Source organism: Ovis aries, chromosome 16 (genome assembly GCF_016772045.2).
Source record: "Ovis aries strain OAR_USU_Benz2616 breed Rambouillet chromosome 16, ARS-UI_Ramb_v3.0, whole genome shotgun sequence".
NCBI classification, from domain to species: domain Eukaryota; kingdom Metazoa; phylum Chordata; class Mammalia; order Artiodactyla; family Bovidae; genus Ovis; species Ovis aries.
Genome location: NC_056069.1, coordinates 13140698 through 13163146, shown reverse-complemented (window position 1 = coordinate 13163146; position 22449 = coordinate 13140698). Strand labels below are relative to the sequence as shown.

General features: G+C 45.4%; 1 protein-coding gene across 6 annotated transcripts in view; it reads left to right on the top strand.

The window, feature by feature from the left end:
• The first annotated feature begins 3062 nt into the window (after window positions 1–3062).
• The window catches only part of MAST4 (microtubule associated serine/threonine kinase family member 4), a 618855-nt gene continuing 599468 nt past the window's right edge, over window positions 3063–22449 (top strand). For all 6 annotated transcript variants that reach the window (XM_042233730.2, XM_042233728.2, XM_042233727.2 and 3 more), the window contains exon 1: window positions 3063–3690. In XM_042233730.2, coding sequence (XP_042089664.1) covers window positions 3358–3690 — 333 coding nt within the window. In that variant the 5' untranslated portion in view covers window positions 3063–3357. The remainder of the gene's footprint in view (window positions 3691–22449) is intronic.

Here is a 22449-nt window from a genome sequence, read left to right as displayed (position 1 = left end):
GGGTCCAATTGCTCTAGCATGAACCCTGGCTCCATTACTTTCTAGCTGTGTGGCTTTAGGAAAATAACCTGGCTTCTCTGTGCCATAGTTTTCACACATATCACATATGAAATATGAGAATAATAGTGGCTACCTTATAGGGTTGATACGGGGATTAAGAAAATTAATACTTGTCAAGTGCTTGAAACCTTGCCTGGCACATGCTAAGTGCCTTATATAGGAGTTTGTGGAGGAAAAATCTGTTTTGCAAGTATCCTTTTATAACCTTTTATGTTTTAAATCAAGACAATAGAGTCCCTGCCCTATGGATATTTGTAGTTTAACATATATGTATACTTGAACAAGTCCCCTTCTGAGTGCAATATATTGGAATATTTAAGAACAGAACTTGGACCAGATTGCTGTTGTAAAATCACTGTTCTGCTGCTGACTTGCTTGACCTTTGGCAAGTTATTTGACCTTGTAGATCCTCAGTTTCTTAATCTATAAAGTGGGGTTAACCGACTCTCTCATAAGGTTGTTGCCAGGATTACACGAGACTACCCGTGGATGCTTGGGAAGAAGCAATAATAGCTATTAGCACTCTCCCCATTGGCAATTCAGGTCATGTCTTTGCCTCTATTCTGATGTACTGAAAAGTAGCCCTCCTCCTCTTTCATGTGAATGGCTTGCTTAAGTCATCATTTTACTTCAGCTGTGGTGAATCAACCACATAGGGGCTCAGATAAAGACCAATATTCCTGAATAGAAAAGCAATTGTGAGGCCCAGGATCGGATTCAGACTGCCCCACTGTGCTCTCTCTTTAGCCTCGCTCTCACAGCTAGTCACGGCCCCAGAACTGTTCTTTTGCCTCAGCGGGTCTTCAGAGCCCCTAGGATAATTCCGAAGTGTCACAGTGGAAGCCTGACAGACCGACGTGTTTTTCAGTATGGCTGTCTGTGGCGGTGGGGTCACATCATATTTCCTTCCCCTTCATCTTGGGGGAGGAAACTGATCCAGACAAAGCTTGCTGTCCAACGTGATGAAGCACTTTGTATGATGTATCACTTTTAAATACGGTGATAGCATAAAAGGGCTCATTAGCTGAAGGGGCTTTCAGCTTGAGTCCTCCAGTTCTTAAGGACCTTTGGCAAGCCTGTTCTGACAAAGAGAAATCTAAGATGCTTGAGGACTCCCAAGCTTGAGGACCTAAACTGTTTTTCTGTCACTCTCCCCTCCTCGTCCGTGGTACATTGTTCCTGCAGCACTACCATAGCTGTTGAAAATTAATAACGGAGCTATATTATGCAGCATCAATCTCTTGCTTGACCGTAAGCTCCTCAAGGGCAGGAGACCTGCCTTATTCATCTTTGTATCCCCTGCAAGCACTGGGCACACATCTCAATCAACATCTGTGAAATTGAATCTGGTTGAATTGATCTCTCAGGTTGCAGTGCCAGAGCTCAGAATAGGACTGGAGCTGAAGATGAGTGAGGAATCATTTTTTTTTTTCCCACTGCGGAGCTGCCTACTGGCTTCTGAGCAATTCAAGTCACCCAATCACCCTGAAGGCCACCCAGAGGGGGAGGCTGTTAAGGTGATTCTATTGGTATCCTTGGTGGGAGTTCTTTCTCCTGGTTCTTAGAGGTAAAGAAAATGAATAAACTAGTCCTGCACTTTGTTGATTTGCAAGCCAGGGCTGCTGCTGCTGCTGCTGCTAAGTCGCTTCAGTTGTGTCCGACTCTGTGCAACCCCACAGACGGCAGCCCACCAGGCTCCCCTGTCCCTGGGATTCTCCAGACAAGAACACTGGAGTGGGTTGCCATTTCCTTCTCCAATGCATGAAAGTAAAAAGTGAAAATGAAGTTGCTCAGTCGTGTCCGACTTTTAGCGACCCCATGGACTGCAGCCTACCAGGCTCCTCTGTCCATGGGATTTTCCAGGCAAGAGTATTGGAGTGGGGTAGGAGAACATAAAGTGGAAATGTGATCTATTTTCATCCTCTGCTTGGCTGATGTGGAAAGACAGGAAGTGGTGGGCCAGCACTCCTCTCTAATTTAGCTTTGTCTAGTATCAGGTACAGAGCTGGGCATATTTTTGGGTCCTAACTAAATTGCTGTTTAGTTGCTCATTGGTGTCGGACTCTTTTGCGACCCCAGGGACTGTAGCCCACAAGGCTTCTCTGTCCATGGACTTTTCCAGGCAAGAATACTGGAGCGGGTTGCCGTTTCCTCCCCAGGGGCTCTTCCCGACCCAGGAACCCCAGCCTCCTGCGTTGCAGGTGGATTCTTTACCACTGAGCCACGATAGGGGCATAATTTGTCATTTCCCTCTCTTTCAAAATGGACACACATCTTTATTCAATTGACAAACAGAAATAAAGAGAGAAAATAGTCTTTTGAAAACCCTCCATGTGTCTAAGTCAGGCAGTTTACTGAAGCTGTGTATATATTTGTTCTAACTCTGCTCATAGGGAGACAAGACAGGTGTGAACGTCTTCATTTCCAGTTGAGGATACTGAAGCGCGTGGAGCTCAGGTGGAGAATCTGGGATCAGAGATGAGCTCGGTTTGGACGCACTCACTATACCATGAAGTTTCCCCCTTTTTCCTCCAGCACGCAGGTGGGTGCGTGCGTGTGTGTGAAGGTTTGTGTTTCCTTTTACCCCTAAAGCCCCGCTACTTCTCTTTCTGGTCAGTTTCCTGGATTCCACTTTTTCGAAACAAAGTCCAGTTCTCCAAGGCTGCACTGCCCGCCTCGGCCATTTCCTCTCCCCCTGGGGTTCCCGGGAACGCCAGCCACTCCTTGGCTAAATTCAGAATCCCTGCCTTCGGCTCGGATTCCGGGCTCCACTCCGACCCTCCAAGGCCGGGGGTCTTCCTCGGGTGCCCGGGGCCGCGGGAGCCCAGGCGGGACCCCGCAGCCAGCGCCTCGGCCCCGCCTCCCCTACCTGACGCCGGTGCGCCTGGGGCGCCGTAGCCTCCGCCCACCGGCGCGCCTGCCCTGCCATTGGCTCCCCCTGCTGCCCGTCTCTTCCGCCGGCCCCCTTCGGTCCCAGAGGCAGGTTTTGCCGGAGAAGCCGCAGTCCCGGCGGCTCGGGCGCAGAGCCGGAGGACTGTGGAACGGAGGGCGTACCGGCACTGGCATGTCTCCTCGCCAGGGCGCTCCCGTCAGCCGCCAGGCCCGGGCGGCTTCTAACTTGGCTGCAGGCTCCGGCGGTCCGGCCGCCGCCATGTAGTCGCCGGCGGGGCTCCCCGCAGCCCGGGAGCAGCTACGAGAGCAAGCCGGAGCCCAGCAGCTCGCGGCTTCCCCGGGAGGCGCTGAGTGCGCGCCTCGCCCCCGCCGCCCCTCCGGCCGCACTTTGGGTCCGAGAGGGAAATGGGGGAGAAAGTTTCGGAGGCGCCTGAGCCAGTGCCCCGCGGCCGCAGCAGTCACGGTGCTCCGACTCCCGCCCCTGCGGTGGCTGCCGAGTCCTCGCCCGGCGCTTCCTCGGCGGAGTCCTCCTCGGGCTCGGAAACTCTGTCGGAGGAAGGGGAGTCTGGCTTCTCCCGCGAGCAGCCGCCGCCGCCGCCGCCGGGTGGAGCTCGGCCGGCCGCCGCGTGGGCTCCCGCGCTCTCGGTGCCGGAGCGTGGAGTCTCAGCGCCGCCGCCGCGCCCGGGAGGAGCCGCGCCCCGGGGCAGCAGCGCGTCCCAGGAGGAGCAGGACGAGGAGGTGGGCCCCGCCTTCCCCACCTCGACCCCTCTGGTCCGGGCTGCCCGGCGACCCCAGCTCTCTACCCCGCACGCGAGTGGTGGGCAGCGCGCACTGGGGCATGGAGCGGGGAAGGGACCCCAGGTGCTGTGCGCCGTGCCCCGGGTAATGACAGTTAGGAGCCTCGCTGTGGGTCATTGGTTTCCCCGTGGCTGTCACGTGTGTGTGTGTGTGTGTGTGTGTGTGTGTGTGTGTGTGTGTGTGTTCGTGTACATGTGCTGCCTGACAGTGTGCTTATACAGTATCAAAGCAGCAAACTCCAGGTCTGGATTTGCTCCGCTGGGTGTGTGAATGGATGTGACGCTGACCACCTGGTTTGTCCCTACAACTAAGACTTCCTTCTCCGAAGTGGGCGTTGCTTCGCGCCGTAGCACTTGGGCACAAGGGGAATGGGGCGAAGGACTGGTGTGAGAGTAGCGTGGGTGTGTGGGGGTGGGGGCCAGTTGGGGGCAGTACCCGCTAAGTTACGCAGCGGGTTTCGGTGGCATCCGCCCCAGGATCGCGGGAGGGTGGTTTTGGCTGTTCCCCCGGCGTCGGTTCTTCGAGAGGCGGGGACTTCTAGCTCTGGGCCGGCAGCGCTGAACTGAGCTTCTGCATCTCCCATCTGGACTCGTTCCGGGGTGTGCAGGTGCGTGCCGGTCGCCAGACTGAATAGGGAATGCAGCCCCTTCTTCGGGAGACTGTGTCCATCCTGGTTCATTCGTCCACCCTGGTTTCTTGGAAGAATGTTTGTGTGAAACTTGTGGGGCCGTGACTTGGTGTCCTCCCGCCTGTTTTCTCTGGCTTTTTCCTGTCTTTGGAGGACAATTAAGGAACGTAAGATTCCTGGTGTCTTTGACTGTTTGCTTTGGACGTTTCTTGTGGGGAAGTCATCTTGATCAGGCAGGGCCATAAATAAAACATTACCCCAACAGAACCGCCTCCTTGTGAAGTTAATTCCTCAGTGCCAGAGTTGTATTTTCCTCCTCTCTGATGGGGTTAGCTTTAGTAAGTAATTGTCTTTGCCCCTCAGAACGTGGAGACTGAGGCCAGTGCTCTGACAGTAGTACCCCTGTGGACGGCAGCCTGCAGGCAAAGACTGGATCTGGTACAGAATGAGAAGAGTCAAGTCCTAGCCCGGCAGAGATGGAGCAAACCCTAGAGGTTGGCCAACCCTCTGGCAGTAACCAGATCCCATTCCCCAATGCCTGGCAGAGCGTGGAGATCCTGGACAGGTGTCTGGAGGTTTGTTTCCTAGAACTGCCTGTGCTTCTGAACTGTGAGACATCGGATGAGTTGATTCCTCTGAGGTCAGTTTAATAATCTGTAAAGTGAGGGGTATGACCAGTGAACTTCAAGGTAAAGTTTATTGTCACACAAACACTCCCCTTTTTTGATCAGGAATTTAAGATGGATCCAAAGTTCAGATTGATCCTAAGAACAAAGTACCAAGAGTTAAGCTGAGCACCACACCTGTCACACAGCTGCCTGGGGATATGACCCAACTTAATGATTTATTAATACTATTGGATTCCAATATAGTGTTGCCATTGGTAGAGAAGGTGGTACAGTTAGTTGCCCTGTGTTTTCTGGAAGCTGGGGGTATGCTTCATGATACATAACATGGTCTTGCAGATCCCAGGCGGAGGAAGACAGGAACTTCTCACTTTTGATCCGGATCCTGTAGCTGGTTTATTGCTTGGCCTCAGGGTGACAGTGTTTTATTTTCTTGGAAGTGGATACAATGATAGCTTATTTCACAGGCACTGCAGTGAGGATTGGTTGATTGAAACACATTTTGAAAAGTGGAATGACTAAATAACATTGGTCAGTATTTGTGAAATCTCAATTGGATGTAAAGTGATACAGTATTGCAATTTATTGTGTAACTTAACCTGTGGCAGGGGATGCTGGAAATTGTCCAGGAGTGGAAATCTTGACTTGCTCTGAGAATTTTAAAGCAAGACTGAAACTGTGGAGTAGAGAAATGATAGTCTTTGTGGCAGGGGTTGAAGTCCAGTGCACATTTTCCGGCTCTTACACTGGTGCAGGGGGTCCCCCCTTCAAGGGGGTGCAGTGGGTCTCTTTGAGAACCTCGTGAAAGCTCTCCATCCTCTCCTCAGGAAACAGGCATCATTATGAATACCATTCTAGTGAGTTGAGTGAGGATTACTGGGTTACACAGTCTCAGTTTGGTAGAAAGATGTGGGTTTGATTTCCAGCTCTGCCACCTTAACTGTATGTGGGGTGTGGACTCCTCCACTGATGTAAGGCCTGATTTTCCCCCTCTTAAATGGAAATGATAATAGTAGAGTCATTTGGCATTTTATACATGCCACCTAATTTAATCCTAGTATAATATCTAGAATTGAATACTAAATGAACATTAATTTTTCAGGTTCATTTGTGATTAAAAATGTTGTGAAAGGAGGTACAAGTTTGGGCTGGCTTATTTTATGTATGCTTAATTAATCTGCTCCCTACTTTCAGAGGACTGAAGGCTGTGGCTTTTCTGTTTATTACCATTGTATTAGTACAAGCTGGGAAACAGTTTTTATTTGTATCAGATGCATTATGGCAAGGCACTGTTAGTGTAGTGTTAGTTACGCAATAGCAAGATACTGAATATAAAGCCTTTAAAAGGCTTAAGTGAAACCCATAAAATGGAAGAAGATTCATTTAGATTTAAAAATTGTATGTCTAGCTTGGGATAATCACTGTTTTCCAAATTTTTTTCATCACTTATTGCATCAATTTTTAACAAGCAGCAAAATTAAATTTCCTAGTGTATGATTGCAGTGCTAATTTTTGGTGCACCTTTATTAAAGCTGCTTGCATATACTAGCGGACAAGGCAATGGGAACCCACTCCAGTACTCTTGCCTGGAAAATCCCATGGACAGAGGAGCCTGGTAGGCTGCAGTCCATGGTGTCACAAAGAGCTGGACATGACTGAAGTGACTTAGCAGCAGCAGCATACACTATTAATATCAGCAGTGTTTGACCTACTTCATATTTTATCTTATTGTCAGTATTTGTGTAAACTTGCAAAGTCTCATAGGCTTACATCAACCCTTTAAGCTTTTGGTGTCTAAAAAACAATAGTTTAACATGACAATGGTTGTAATTTTCATGTACTTAATAATCAAACACATGAGAGAGATGGTGTATGGTTTTTTGTTTGAATAAAGTGCATTTGACTTTCCCCTTGATTCCCCAAACCTGTGTACTTTGGGGTCTCTGCAAGTTGAGGGTAACAGGCTGTGTTTCGAGTAGTCATGATGAGCTAAATTGGAGTATCCCTCTAACCACATTTCTGCGATTTGCTCTCAGGCGCATCTCTGCCCTGTCCCTTCTCAGAGCACCTGTGCTGAGTGGTGGTGAACTCCTGAGGGCAGGAATTTTGTCTTTGTGTGTTAGCCCAGTGCTTCTAATACATTAGTGGAGGCTCAGTACATATATATATATATTTTTTTTTTCAGTACATATATTTTGAATGAAAGAGGAAAATACATCTTTGAAAACAGTTGCACATTTGACTGAAGGGTGACTGTATGAGTATTCTTTTGTTGTGAATTATGCTTAAAACCTCTAGATCTCTTTTCAAAAAAAAAAAAAAGCCCTCATGGATCCCAGTGAAAATATTATGAGCAGTTTTTCCAGGTAAATTTTGAAGAAAGTCAAATTGATGAGGATCCACTCACAATGCCTGTGCAAGGACTTGTGCATTAACTCTGCTTTTCACTGTGTGTGTTAGAACTTGAAACTTTCAGGGATTCTTAGCATGGTAGAAAAAAGGCTTAGTAGCTAAAAGGATTTTCAACTCAGTATAAAGCGTTTCATTCATACTTTGCTACCCTGAAGGATTTGCTTTACTGGCAAGAGGGGGAAAACTGTTGCCCTTATTAACAATAGGCACAAATTAGGGGATGTCATTTAAGCGTTCTATTAATGATCTGAGCTTGAAGACTGCTTTTAATATCATGCATAGATGAACGTCTAGACTTCATTGGTGAAGACAATAACTAGCAAAACAGCAGCCATGAAATCAGTGAAGCTTTTCAGGGAATTGATATTTTATGAATCACAGCAGCTACATAATTTAAAAAAAAGTAGTACATAAATCTTGGCACATTTATCATTGAGTCTTGTCTTTGATTCCCTGATTCAATAAGAGTCACAGGTTTACAGTGTCAGACAGCAGACAGCCAACGTATGTTAAGTCTGACTCCTGAGAAGCAGCACCCTGGGTGCTGAAGATATGAAGGTGGGCAAGAAAGAGATAGTCTTGACCTCATGAAGCTTCTAGTATAGCGGGGGAGATACTCCCGAAACACATGATTCTTCACTAACTGATTTCCAAGGCGGTAGATGGGGAACAGGCAGTGAGGGAGTGTATACCTCTTCTTACCTGGGAGGTGGGAACTGCCTTCCTGGGGAGTTACTGGAGAAGGGAAGCGATAGAGTCCTGTGGGTAGCAGAGGGAGCTTGTGGGTCTAGGGGCGAAGAGACATCTGCATTGTGTGCATGAAGCAGAGGAGGGCCTGGCATCAGGGCATGCGGGAGACAGAAGCAGTGGCTGGGTCACGCACGGCCTTTCAACTTTATTCTGAGGCTCTGGGAGCACACTGAAGGGTTTGAAGCAAGGAAATGACTCAATCAGACTGGCATTCCTGGAGGTCGGGCGGTGTGGAGCCCACCTGTTGATGCTGCAGTGTAGCTGGTTGAAATGTTCCAGGTTACCTGGGAGCTGACGACCTACGAAGATGAATGGAGACTGGGAAGAGGGCCTTGCGGATGCTCATTTCCACAGTCAGTTGCAGGGGCCATTGACCTGAGGTGAAAATAAGGGGTGATTGCCCAGAGGTGGCGTGAGATTCTCTGGCCATGGGAAGTGCGGTGTCTGTGAGCTAATAACACACGTTCTGAGAGTCTGGCTTGTTTGCCTGCATGTCCCTAGAGAAGGAAGGGTCGGCATCAGCGAAACAAGGCTTTTGCCCTTTCCACCCCAGGTCTAAGGTGTTCTAGGAAATGTCAGTCCACCAGTGTTTTGGAGCCAGTGACAAAGGCTGGCCCTCTGTTCGCTCACACTGACTGGATACAGTGCTGAAGCCCAGCTGTTTGTGTTTTTGCCCCTCTGAAGAAGGCTGTGAATGCACGTTCGAGTGCAGGCTGTGAAGATGGCAAACTATGGGGAGAATCCTGGTAGAAAAGTTCGCACGATGAGACGGATCCGTAACCAGGTGGCTTGGTGTTAGAGAAAACTGAATGAGGCTGTGTGTGTGTGTGCGCACGCGTGCATCTGTGTATGTGTTGGTGTACCTGCCCTTGTATATCTAAGACGAAATAATTGTCCTTTTGAGATGAAAGATACCCCAGGTCATTTATGAGCAAGGTCACACATTTTACAGTGATGCCTGGGAGGGACTTGTGCTCCCCTTCACCATCGCTTCAGACCAGCAGCCAGTGTTCCCCGCCCTGGGGTCAGGGTCTGTAGGGCCCTAAGGGTATAGACTAATGACCCCGGTTCAGCCACATCTAGGTTGTGTGCCTTTGGAACAGTTATTAATACCGAGACCGTTTCCTTCTCTGTAAAATGGACATGCTAGTATTTACTGCAGAGGGTTGTTATGAGAATTTTATATAGAGGTCCCAGCACGATTCCTGACATACAGCGTGCATTCCATGATGGTGTTTGCTAGTGTGATTGAGTGTGGAAAAGCTGGTTTATGCAGAATGTCAGCACCATAGCCAGGAATAATCAGCACCTGGACGTCCCTTCCCTAATGGATTATGCTACCAGCATGGTTTGCTGATGGTTCTGGGAGGCTCTTTCATTCATGAGTAGGTAGATGTGTAACATGGTGATCACTTTTAATTTCATGGACACAGCATTTCTTATGATATACAAATAGCAAAGCTTTATGGACTATGGTTCATTAACTCTTCTGTAAGACACGATCTCTCTTTTGCTCCTGGAACCTGCTGTTAGTGATCACTTATTAAATGATGTCCTCAAAGACTCTGAACATACAAATTACTAACTCAGCCCAGGAAGTTAGTCAGAAGGCAGCATGTCAGCCATGTGGTGAGGCTGGTGACATGACCCAGTACTTCGTGATGATTGGGGGCTGGGAAGAGAGTGACAAGGAAATGAAATGATTTTCTGGACGCCAACTTTGGTTCATATAAGAACTGGGTGGAGGGGCACGTGGTCCAGGGGCTACCCCTACCCCCAACTTCACAGAGGGGAATCTGTTAGAAATGAGATAGAATTTTTGAAAATGCAAGAACTCATGTGAATTGCCCAGCAAAAAGTCTCTTTCATCCCTTTGGGGCAGTGTAAACATTTCAATTTTTTAAGCCAAATTTGCAAAACCCTAGGATCCACTTTTGCTATAACTCAGATAAATACTGCTTCGGTGACTGCAGGTGGCTTCCCTTCTACCAGCCTGGTGCTCTCCCCCGTATACCTGTTTAGGTTGACATTTACACAGCTTTCCATCACTCAGTTCAAGGCTGATTGTGCCCTTTGTGCCTCTATTTAGTCTGGTATTAATCAGATATTTCTTATTGGGCCCTATTATTTTGGGGTAGAGCAGAAGATCAAATACAGTCAAGCAGAAATCTCTTTCTCCAGCAGCTTGTGGGCACTTATTTCTTTCCCCCTTTTTGTCCTTCTCTCTCACTCCTTCAGAATTCCTGGAGAGGATTAGACAGTAGTCGTGTCCTAAGCCTGACTTAGGAGAGAAACGCATGCATGCATGCTCAGTTTGCTTCAGTTGTGTCTGACAGCCTATGGGCTGCAGCCCGCCAGGCTCCCCCTGTCCATGGGATTCTCCAGGCAAGAATACTAGAGTGGGTAGCTGTTCGCTTCTCCAGGGGAGCTTTCCAACCCAGGGATCGAACCTGGGTCTCTTGCGTTGCAGGCTGGCTTCTTTACTGCTGAGCTTCTGAGGAAGCCCCTAGGAAAGAACACCCTTCCCTAAACGTGAAACGTCAGTTCAGGACCGTGGTCAGCGGTACACATACACATACATTTAAGTTTATAGAACTTGTGTGAAATTTCTGGTTGCTTCTCCAACTTCTTTTTAATGAAAAGCTCACTTCTTATTTAATGATTTGAATTCATAACCAGGTACATGTGTCTCTGAAACAGCTGATAAATTTATACCCTATGCTGCACTCTTTTGCTGGCCCATCAATTCTCCTGTTGGACACAGTCCATATACTTTTGATTATGGTACTACTCCCACTGAACATTTCAGCCCTAATGCTTTGTACTGATATTGGGGGCAGGGGTTGGTAGAGGGGAGGCTGGGGATACTGACAAATTGGCTTTCTTTTCTTAACTGATTTCATAGGTTATGGTGTGGAAAATGAAAACTTAATTATAATGTTCTTGACTTTGTATTTGGGGGGTGTTTTCAGTGGCCAGCGACTCACAGGCATGCCCACTTTAGTGTGAGTAGCAGAATATACATTTGAAACTCATCTCAGGTGTGGGAATATTGGCCTCTGCCTTAAGACTTGCTCAGCTACTTTTTTTTAATAAGCTGAGAAGTTAGGTAGGTAGCTAGCTCCTGGTAGATGATTTTGTGCCTTTCCAAGTTTGTTTTAAAAACCAACAAAAAATAATAAGATCATCATATCTTGGGGTTCTAGTGTTAACATTTGTCTTTTCAGGCATTTCTTTATGCAGAAATGGATGTACCTTTAAAATGCAGGAAGGGTCCCAGTGCCTCACCAGTGATAGGGAAATAAAGTATAATCGGGTTAAAGTTGATGGTTAAAATCTTATGTCGCTGTACACTGCCCTTGAGACTTATATTCTCAGAAATTACAAATTCACAATTGCTTCTTAGGGCAATCATTGCTAGGTAAATTGCATTAAGATATTGAGATAGAATGCAGTTGTGATGAAATTTATTTTATGTATAAAGTTTAAATGATTAATTTCACAGAGAGGTTCTTGATGAATAAATTGGCTCCATAGGAATGTGTCCAGCTCCTGGACACTCAAACTCACAGAATTTGCTTTGCCACGCCTTTAGTTTTATTTAGCTAGTTTTAGTTTTTTGATTTAAAAAATGCAACTAGGATGGAGCGAGTGCTTAATTGAAAGCAACTGAGTCGTAAGTAAAGTCATCATCAGCCCAGGCTTCTCACCTAGATGCAGCCACGAAGAGATGGGGAGAGCAGCTCCAGAGAAAAGGGCAATCCTGAAAGTTTGTTTGGAGGGAAAGGACCATTGAGAAGTTTCACTTAAGGAGAACTTCTGATTCATCTCAAGTCAGTAGAGTACAAATCAGGAAGACCCAGGAAAATGCCCACCTTCCTGTTCTTCTGGCTCTTATGAGACGAGTAAGTCAGATTGCTAGGTTAAGCCAGCGAGGCCTTAGTTTAAAGACTCAGCGAGCATATGTGAGCAAGAGAGAGTGGAGGAGAACAAGAGAAAAACGGCTGGTCACATAAGGAAAGACTTCTTTCCCTGCTATGTTTTGATACGTTATATATTGTTGAAATTTTACTTTTGTATGTTTTATCTCATGTACCACTTTGTCAATTTTTGTTGTTGGTGGTGGTGTTCTACAAACACGTTTGCCTATAAGCTACATGAGTTCATTGTTGGCTGGGAAGAGGAGTATGGTTCAAATGGCCTCTTGAGACCTTTTAGGACTCACTTTAATCTCTGGTGATGGTGGGTCTTAGCCCTGATGCCGAGTCTCTATTAGGACAAGAGAGAACATGGAAATTCTAACTGTGAACTCTCTTAGGTTTCTTTACTATAATGTCAGTGTCACTTTGACTTTTTAAGAATTGCATTTTTTAAATTAAAACATTTCTACCTGGAGAAAGCTGATGGCATTGTTTTAACGTTATAGAATAAGTCCTGTTGGGAAGAGTTAGATTAGTAGAGTGACAGTGTGACAGTTGTGTAACCTGCTTCTGTCATGCTGTTTTAAATTCCTTTAAAATTATTTGAGTCATCACTTTCCCTGTGTTATGTTACCTGTCATTCTGTGTTCTAATTCATCCCTGTTTCTTTCAGCCCCTTCCTACCTATAGCTTAGTCATCAGAATTTTAAAAAGAACAGCACAGATCACTTTGGTTTGAAGGCTGTTGTAAAACCTTTGTTTAAACAGAATATTTGGGGGAGAGACTTTTTTTTGGTTACTCAATCTTATGATTCACTGAAAATTAGCTGAAAAGCTCTTTTGTTCTCACTTTGTTGTTTACCTTTTTTCTCATAATTTCTAGACGTGGATTTTCTGCCTTATTTTGTGATGAACAAGCTATTCTTTTTAGTGATTAGGCATATTATAATGCTTTAGGGATCTCACTTTGGCTATCAGTAATCTTCAAAGCCTTCTGAAGATGGGAAAAGTGCATAAGAAAGAGTAGAAAGTATAAAATTGAGTGTGCTATTAACAAAAGCAGATGATCTTGATTTCTTTAACTTTAGAAGTTGGAGTTAGCAAAGCACTTTTTCTTCTGAGAGCTTTGCTTCATTATCTTTGCTCCTGGGTTATGCCAGATCATGTATATATTGTTAATATTTGTACAGTGCTTAGCAGTTTTCACAGCCTTTCCTGATACTATTTCAACTGTTCTTTCATTCTCATTTTGTCCACACATCTTCTTCTCGTGTAGTTAATAGTTTCTCTGTCTCTCTCCCACTAGACTGTATGATGTTGAGAGGGTCACTTAGCCAGTATGACGAACGTGAAGTCGCTCAGTCGTGTCCGACTCTTTGCGACCCCATGGACTGTAGCCTCCCAGGCTCCTCTGTCCATGGGATTTTCCAGGCAATAGTACTGGAGTGGATTGGCATTTCCTTCGCCAAGGGATCTTCCCAACCCAGGGATCGAACCCAGGTCTCCCGCATCATAGACAGACGCTTTACCATCTGAGCCACCAGGGAAGTCCTGTATGGTAGTGTGGGCCAATTGAATTGCCAACTAAGCTTAAAAAAACTTTCGCAAACATTGAGTAAATGCATGTAAAACACTCAGAATGAGGTCTTGACACACAGTATGCCTCAGTGGAGATTTGGGGGCAGTGCCTCATTATTGCCCCACTATACGTCCTGTGCATTTGGCAGTAAGAATTTAAGTGTCTGAAGAACTTTAGGATCAGGGGGAAGATTTAGTTCAGTTCAGTCACTCAGTTATGTCTAACTCTTTGCAACCCCATGGATGCGGCATGCCAGGGTTCTCAGACCATCACTAACTCCCAGAGCTTACTCAAATTCATGTCCATAGAGTTGCTGATGCCATCCAGCCATCTCATCCTCTGTCGTCCCCTTCTCCTCCTGCCTTCAACTTTCCCAGCATCAGGATCTTTTCCAATGAGTCAGTTCTTTGCATTAGGTGGCCAAAGTATTGGAGTTTCAGCTTCAGCATTAGTCCTTCCAATGAATATTCAGGACTGATTTCCTTTAGGATGGACTGGTTGGATCTCCTTGCAGTCCAAGGGACTCAGAAGAGGCTTCTCCAACACCACAGTTCAAAAGCATCAATTCTTTGGTGCTCAGCTTTCTTTATAGTCCAACTCTCACATCCATACGTGACTACTGGAAAAACCATATCTTTGACAAGATAGACCTTTTTTTGGCAAAGTGATGTCTCTGCTTTTTAATGTGCTGTCTAGTTTGGTCAGAGCTTTCCTTCCAAGGAGTAAGCGTCTTTTAATTTCATGGCTGCAGTCACCATCTGCAGTGATTTTGGAGGCCCCCACACCCACCAAAATAAAGTCTCTCACTGTTTCCATTGCTTCCCCATCTATTTGCCATGAAGTGATGGGACCAGATGCCATGGTCTTAGTTTTCTGAATGTTGAGTTTTAAGCCAACTTTTTCACTCTCCTCTTTCACTTTCATTAAGAGGCTCTTTAGTTCTTCACTTTCTGCCATAATGGTGGTTATCAGTTGGATATCTAAGGTTGCTGATATTTCTCCCAGCAATCTTGATTCTAGCTCGTGCTTCTTCCAGCCCAGCATTTCTCATGATGTACTCTGCATATAAGTTAAATAAGCAGGGTGACAATATACAGCCTTGACTACTTCTTTTCCTATTTGGAACCAGTCAGTTGTTCCATGTCCAGTTCTAACTGTTGCTTCTTAACCTGCAAACAGATTTCTCAAGAGGCAGGTCAGGTGGTCTGGTATGCCCATCTCTCTCAGAATTTTCCACTGTTTGTTGTGATCCATACAGTCAAAGGCTTTGGCATAGTCAATAAAGCAGAAGTAGATGTTTTTCTGGAACTCGCTTGCTTTTTTGATGGTCCAACGGACGTTAGCAATTTGATCACTGCTTCCTCTGGCTTTTCTAAATTCATCTTGAACATCTGGAAGTTCACGGTTCACATACTGTTGAAGACTGATTTGGAGAATTTTGAGCATTACTTTACTAGTGTGTAAGATGAGTGCAACTGTGCGGTAGTTTGAGCTTTCTTTGGCATTGCCTTTCTTTGGGAATGAAATGAAAACAGACCTTTCCCAGACCTGTGGCCACTGCTGAGTTTTCCAAATGTGCTGGCTTATTGAGTGCAGCACTTTCACAGCATCATCTTTCAGGATTTGAAATAGCTCAAGTGGAATTTCATCACCTCCACTAGCTTTGTTCATAGTGATGCTTCCTAAGGCCCACTTGAGTTCGCATTCCAGGATGTCTGGCTCTAGGTGAGTGATCACACCATTGTGGTTATCTGGATCATGAAGATCTTTTTTGTATTGTTCTTCTGTGTATTCTTTCTACCTCTTCTTAATAACTTATGCTCCTGTTAGGTCCATACCATTTCTGTGCTTTATTGAGCCCATCTTTGCATGAAACGTTCCCTTGGTATCTCTAATTTTCTTGACGAGATCTCTAGTCTTTCCTGTTCTATTGTTTTCCTGTATTTCTTTGCACTGATCACTGAAAAAGGCTTTCTTATCTTTCCTTGCTATTCCTTGGAACTCTGCATTCAAATGGGTATGTCTTTCCTTTGCCTTTCATTTCTCTTCTTTTCTCAGCTATTTGTAAGGCCTCCTCAGGCAATCATTTTGCCTTTTTGCATTTTTTTCCCCTTGGGGATGGTTTTGATCACTGCCTCCTGTACCATGTCACGAACCTCCATCCATAGTTCTTCAGGCATTCTGTCTATCAGATCTAATCCCTTGAATCTGTTTGTCACTTCCACTGTATAATCATAAGGGATTTGATTTAGGTCATATCTGAATGATCTAGTGGTTTTCCCTACTTTTCAATTTGAGTCTGAATTTGGCAATAAGGCATTTACGACCTGAGCCACAGTCAGCTCCCATGTTATCTTTGTTGACTGTATAGAGCTTCTCCATCTTTGGCTGCAAAGAATATAATCAGTCTGATTTCAGTGTTGACCATCTGATGATGTCCATGTGTAGAGTCTTCTCTTGTGTTGTTGGAAGAGGGTGTTTGCTATGACCAGTGCGTTCTCTTGGCAAAATTCTGTTAGCCTTTGCCCTGCTTCATTTTGTACTCCAATGACAAATTTGGCTGTTACTCCAGGTATCTCTTCACTTCCTACTGTTGTATTCCAGTCCCTTGTAATGCAAAGGACATCCTTTTTTGGTGTTAGTTCTAGAAGGTCTTGTAGGTCTTCATAAAACTGTTCAACCTCAGCTTCTTCAGCATTACTGGTTGGGGGCATAGACTTGGATTACAATGATACTGAATGGTTTGCCTTGGAGACGAACAGAGATCATTCTGTCATTTTTGAGACTGCATCAAAGTACTGTGTTTTGGACTCTTTTGTTGACTATGATAGCTACTCCATTTCTTCTAAGGGATTCTTGCCCACAGTAGTAGATATAATGGTCATCTGAGTTAAATTCACCCATTCCAGTCCATTTTAGTTTGCTGATTCCTAAGATGTTGATATTCACTCTTGCCATCTCCTGTTTGACGACTTCCAATTTGCCTTGATTCATGGGCCTAACATTCCAGGTTCCTATGCAATATTGTTCTTTACAGCAGCAGACTTTACTTCCATTACCAGTCACATCCACAACTGGGTGGTGTTTTTGCTCTTGGTACATCTCTTCATTTTTTCTGGAGTTATTACTCCACTGATCTCCAGTAGCATAATGGGCACCTATTGTCCTGGAGAGTTCATCTTTCAGTGTCCTATCTTTTTGCCTTTTCGTATTGTTCATGAGGTTCTCAAGGCAAGAATACTGAAGTGGTTTTCCATTCCCTTCTCCAGTTGGCCACATTTTGTCAGAACTCTCCTCCATGACCTGTCTGTCTTGGGTGGTCATACACAGCATGGCCTACAGTTTCATTGAGTCAGGCAAAGGATAAAGATGGCCAAGTAGAAGGACGTGCATTCATCCTCTCCCGCAAGAACTCCAAAATTACAACTTGCTGCGGAACAACCATCAACAGGAGAATGTTGGAGCCCACCAAAGAAAGATACTTCACATCCGAGGGCAAAGGAGAAGCCCCAGCAAGATGGTACAAAGGGTGAAATTGTTTTTAGAATCAAACCACATACCTGCCAGAGATGCTTGGAGGGCTCAAACAAACCATGTACACACCAGACCCAGAGACTGAGCCAGAGCTGTGTTTGAGTGTCTCTTGCAGAGGTATGGGCCAGCAGTGGCCTGCTGCAGGGGCAGGGGCTCTGGGTGCAGTAGACCTGGGTATGGCATAAGCCCTCTTAGAGGGGGTTTCCATTAACCTCACCATAGAGCCACCAGAACCTACATAGGACTGGGGAAGCAGACTCTTGGTGGGCACAAACAAAAGCTTGTATGCACCAGGACCCAGGAGAAAGGAGCAGTGATCCCACAAGAGACTGACCCAGACTTGGCTGTGGGTGTCCAGGAGTCTCTGGCAGAGGTGTGGGTTGGCAGTGGCTTGCTGCAGGGTTGTGGGCACTGAGTGCAGCAGTGTGTGCATGGGACCTTTTGAAGGTCACCATTATCTTCATTAACTCCACCATAGTTTGGCCTGAGGTCAAACAGCAGAGAGGGAGCACAGCCCTGCCCTTCAACAGAAAACTGGATTCAAGATCGACTGAGCATGGCCCCACCCATCAGAACAAGACCCAGTTTCCCCCTCAGTCAGTCTCTCCCATCAGGAAGCTTCCATATGCCTCTTATCCTTCCCCATCAGAGGGCAGACAAAATGAAAACTACAATCACAAAAAACTAACCAATCTGATCACATGGACCACAGCCTTGTCTAACTCAATGAAACTATGAGCCGTGCTGTATGAAGATTTAACTGGTGGCCTAAAACCCAAGGTCATAGGTTCAATTTGCTGAGTGGGTTTCAACAAATGAAAAGTTTTTGACATTAGACCAATTCTTATTTTACTGTTAGCATTGGGAAACTGTATTCTTCCAAGTTGTTCATTACAACCATACTTATAACTCTGAGCCATTTTTGGCCAGATGTTTCAAGAATTATTTTAATTGCTGTTGACATTTTAACAACTAGCCTTAAAATTTTAACAGTGGTACTGGGCTGTACTCATTGGTGTTCAGGATAAACAGCTGTCAGTAGAAGTGTCAGAAATTCTGGCAACTTTGTCAGGACTGGAGGAGTGTTGGTGGAGAAGTTAGGAGTTTTGAACTCTGCCTATGCTCCTGGCTGGGCAAGATATTAACCCCATGGAGTTCACATGGGATGAAAGGTGGTCCTTTCCAGCTCCCTTTTTGTTTGTTTGTTTGTTTGTTTCCTCTTACTACAGAAACTTTGAGTTAACATTTTAAAGTTGTCATCAGTATATAATTTGTTACAGAACGGTTCATTCACATTTGTCCTTTGACAAATCTGCTTTCGTCCACCTTTTAAAATTATTTGGTATGTTTCTGTTGGTTATCATGAGTACATGTTGAGGGTGCTCTTACCTCCCAAGCCCTGAAGAGGGACTGGACTCTGGATAACAGGGCCAGTCTTGTATTTTTCTTGATGCGCTAAGTAGCACACTGTTGTATGCACCAGGAATTACTGTTGTAAGTGAAATAATGGTTTTTAGTGCTGACTTTCAGAGGCTGATTGCAGAAGAGCATCTGCAGATTCTTAGTTCAGTAGCAGAATCTGCTTATTACAGTAGGCTCCAAACAGAAAAGACTTGGATTTCCTGTCTGGAATTACTCTGGGCCATACATCCTGTCACAACCAAAAACTTTGGTTTTAAAAACAATCATTCTTAAATTTAAAAGACTTATATGGTCTTAGCTTCCCGCGGGCTTCCCTGGTAGCTTAGCTGGTAAAGAATTTACCTGCAATGCAGGAGACCCTGGTTCAGTTCCTGGGTCGGGAAAATCCCCTGGAGAACGGATAGGCTACCCACTCCAGGATAATTGGGCTTCCCTTGTGGCTCAGATGGTGAAGAAGCTGCCTGCATTGCAGTAGACTTGTGTCCAATCCCTGGGTTGGGAAGATCCCCTGGAGGAGGGCATAGCAATCCACTCCAGTATTCTTGCCTGGAGAATCCCCATGGACAGAGGAGACCATGGGGTCACAAGGAGTCAGACTCAACTGAGCAGCTAAGCACAGCTCCCCCAGGCCAGCCAGGGCCCTCCTGTACTGTTCTGGATCTTAGCCACTCACCCCGTGTAGTGGACTAAAGTTTGTTTGCAAAGGTTAAGTTAGAATCTATCAGGAGAAATTACATTTACCAGTGTTTGGGTTTTTTTTTTTTTTCCTTCAAACCAGAGGCTGGCACTTCTAATCTAAGCTGTTAGCCTGAGCTTTTGGGCTTAGTTGGAGCTTGGAGTGTGAAGTTCCATAGAGATGTTTTAAAAGGTGTTAGGCATTACTGACAATGGTGATTTGGTTTCCAGGGCTTCCCTAGTGACTTAGGTGGTAAAGAATTTGCCTGCAATGCAGGAGACGCAGGTTCGATCCTTGGGTCGGGAAGATCCCCTGGAGTAGGAACCCACTCTAGTATTCTAGCCTGGAGAGCTCCATGGACAGAGGAGCCGGGCAGGCTACAGTACGTGGGGTCACAGAGTCAGACATGACTTAGTGACTGAACATGAGTTCTCAACATCTGATTGCCTGGATGAGGGCCTGCCCTCCCTTCACTAACTCTCTTCTGTGTTAGTGAAAGTTGAGCTGGGGGAGGGAGAATCCATATGCTCAGCCTCTGCTGTAGCCACTTGGTGGCTCTGGGTATCTTCCTGAAGGTGTAGTAATGATTTCTGTTTGTCTTTAGGACACCCATATGGATGGCCAAGACTCCTTCCCATATTGGGGCAGATTATTTTAACCCGAAGCATTATCTCCTGCCACTTTTCAGCTCAGTTCTAATGGAGAAAGCCTGTGAAGGCTCAGAATTTAAGGCAGAAGGTGGTAGATATCATCTTATGCCTGTTAGGATGGCTGTTATCAAAAAGACAAGTGTGGGCATTCTCCCATGCTTGTTCTTTCAGTTTAACTCAGGTGATAGGATTGACACATTTGTAGATGAGGCTCTAAATAATTGCCACATATCCTTGTTCCATTGGGGTTTTACACTTAAATGTGTATTTTAAGGCCGTTTTACCTAGAACCCAAATCCAGAGTTGAGGAGTGGTGGCTGTTTCACGGCACCAGTACGATGGTTTTCTTCATGGTGCCACAAGCTGCTGTTTTTCTTTGTTTTCTCTCCCCTGTTTCTCTCGCCTTCCTTCACATGAAGGTTAAGACTGAGTTTTAGAATTAGTGCAATGTTTTAAAAAGTGGGGTGAAGGCCCCCCTCCAAATAATTTATAGCCAGGTTCCAGCAATGAGGATAATGTCATCAGAGCCTCTCTAAATGTCCCTTTAGAGATCGTTTGTGGTAATTAAAAGGAAAATGAAACACAGATTGTTGAAAAATGATAAATACAGGTTTACCAGGTGATTTCAAGATGCTAGATGGAAGCCCTGCTGAGAAACATCCTGGGTACTCACTTTATACTCCCGAGAAACCTGTAATCAGATGGGCACTGTTGTGAAATTGTTCAGATACCATTACCTGCGGTTTGTAGAAATTTATTTTGACACTTAAGGACATCTAAGGATGTAAATTTAATTACTGCTGCTGCTGCTTTCTCTGTGGGCTTGACTGAAAAGTGGCAGATTATATACTGAAATTGCCACTAAGATGTAGTTTTTTTAAGTTTCATGGGGGCTTAAAATTTTCTAAACTTGCAATATGGATGGATGACTTTTAAATCATTAACGGAGTCTTCTTGGGCAATCACACTCATTTGACTTGGAGGGGGGCAGCTTTCAGTTTGATGTGATTCAAACAGCTGCTCACTTAGGATATTCTAGAAGAGTAGAGCTTGAATATGGTATGTTTTCTGTGTGGGTTTCCTTTTAATCCAAACTGGCAGTGGAGCTATAGATCTGGTATTATTAAAGTCCAGAGTGGCAAGGAAGCTGAGCCAAGTCCACTTCTTCTTGGGTCTCTCTCTTGCACTTTTTTTTTTTTTTTTTGGCAGTGTTTCTTTCTTTCCTTTGCCTGTTGGCCTACACGTGTGAGAAGCAGAGAAAGAGGACTTGTTAAAGTATCGGATGGGTGGGCGCAAGTCCTAGAAGAAGTGAGGGCGGTAATGTTAGCATGATGTGGCAAGAGTAGGTGCCGATGAAGACGCTCTTGTTGAAGGTGAGGACTCCTCCCTGCTATCCAGGCTGCAGCTAACCCTCCCTGCTGTGGAGTAGAGCTGGTGTGAAAATGCAGGTTTTCCCTGGCTGAATCCAGACCTTTCAGTGAGCCCTGCTGTTCTTGAAGCTCTGTAGGAGTTAGCAGTGGGAGGGACAGGAGATGTGAAAACACTAAGAAGTCTGGTCAGTGCCTAACGCCGCAGACAGTCGGGTTAGGAGGCCAAGCGCAGGCAGAGTGAATTGCCCTGCAGGCACACGGTGCACATTTCAGCAAGCGCGAGTGTGAGCGGGCTGACGGTGGGAATGGGAAGGGCGCCGGAGCACAGAATCAGCAACACGATGGGGCGCATCTGGGAGCGGGTTTTCCTGGTGCCCTTGAAGATGTAAACGTCGGAAAGAAACGGTGCTTGTGTCAGATTAAATGATTTGCCCTGTCCAGTATGTTCAGTAGATACAGTTGTAGTCTTAGGAAAGTCTTGTCTCTTTAAAAGTGGTAATATTTAGAAGGAGTGGTAATTGGCATTGGTTTTCCCCCCCCCGTTTGTTTATGGTTTACTCTTGCTGTAATTTAAAATTACTGGTAAGCGTGTACTACCGGAATTGTAGTATTTTTCTCTAACATCAGCTTATTTATGGCTTCATAACTTTCTAATCAAGAGTACTAAAAAAAAAAAAAGAATACTTCTTTAAGCTTAATATTTCCCTAGATAACTAGCAATATTTCCAACTAATACTTTTTTTTAATAACTGTTTTAACAAGCTTGTTTGTTATGAAGGCAGTTTAGGGAGAAGGCATGTTGGGTGCGAATTTACCAGGTAAGCCATTTTTGGTGCTATCTCTTGAAAATAGCACTTTCTTTGCTTGGGTATCTTTTGGTTACTCAGTAGTTGAAATTTACCAAGTTTTGAGAGCAATGGTGTTTTGAGCTCAGCTGGAATTTCAAACACTCCTTCGATCTTCTCCTTTTCTTCAAAGTACACTTGAAAATCTTGAAGGATAAGCTCTCACCCTCTGGGTCTTTGGCAGGAATCGTGGCCTTAATTGGACCAGAGCACAGTGGAGGACTTGCCCGACGGCCGTGGTAGCCTGTGCCCTGGCAGCTTCCTGAGTCCTTGGAGCCATGTGGACT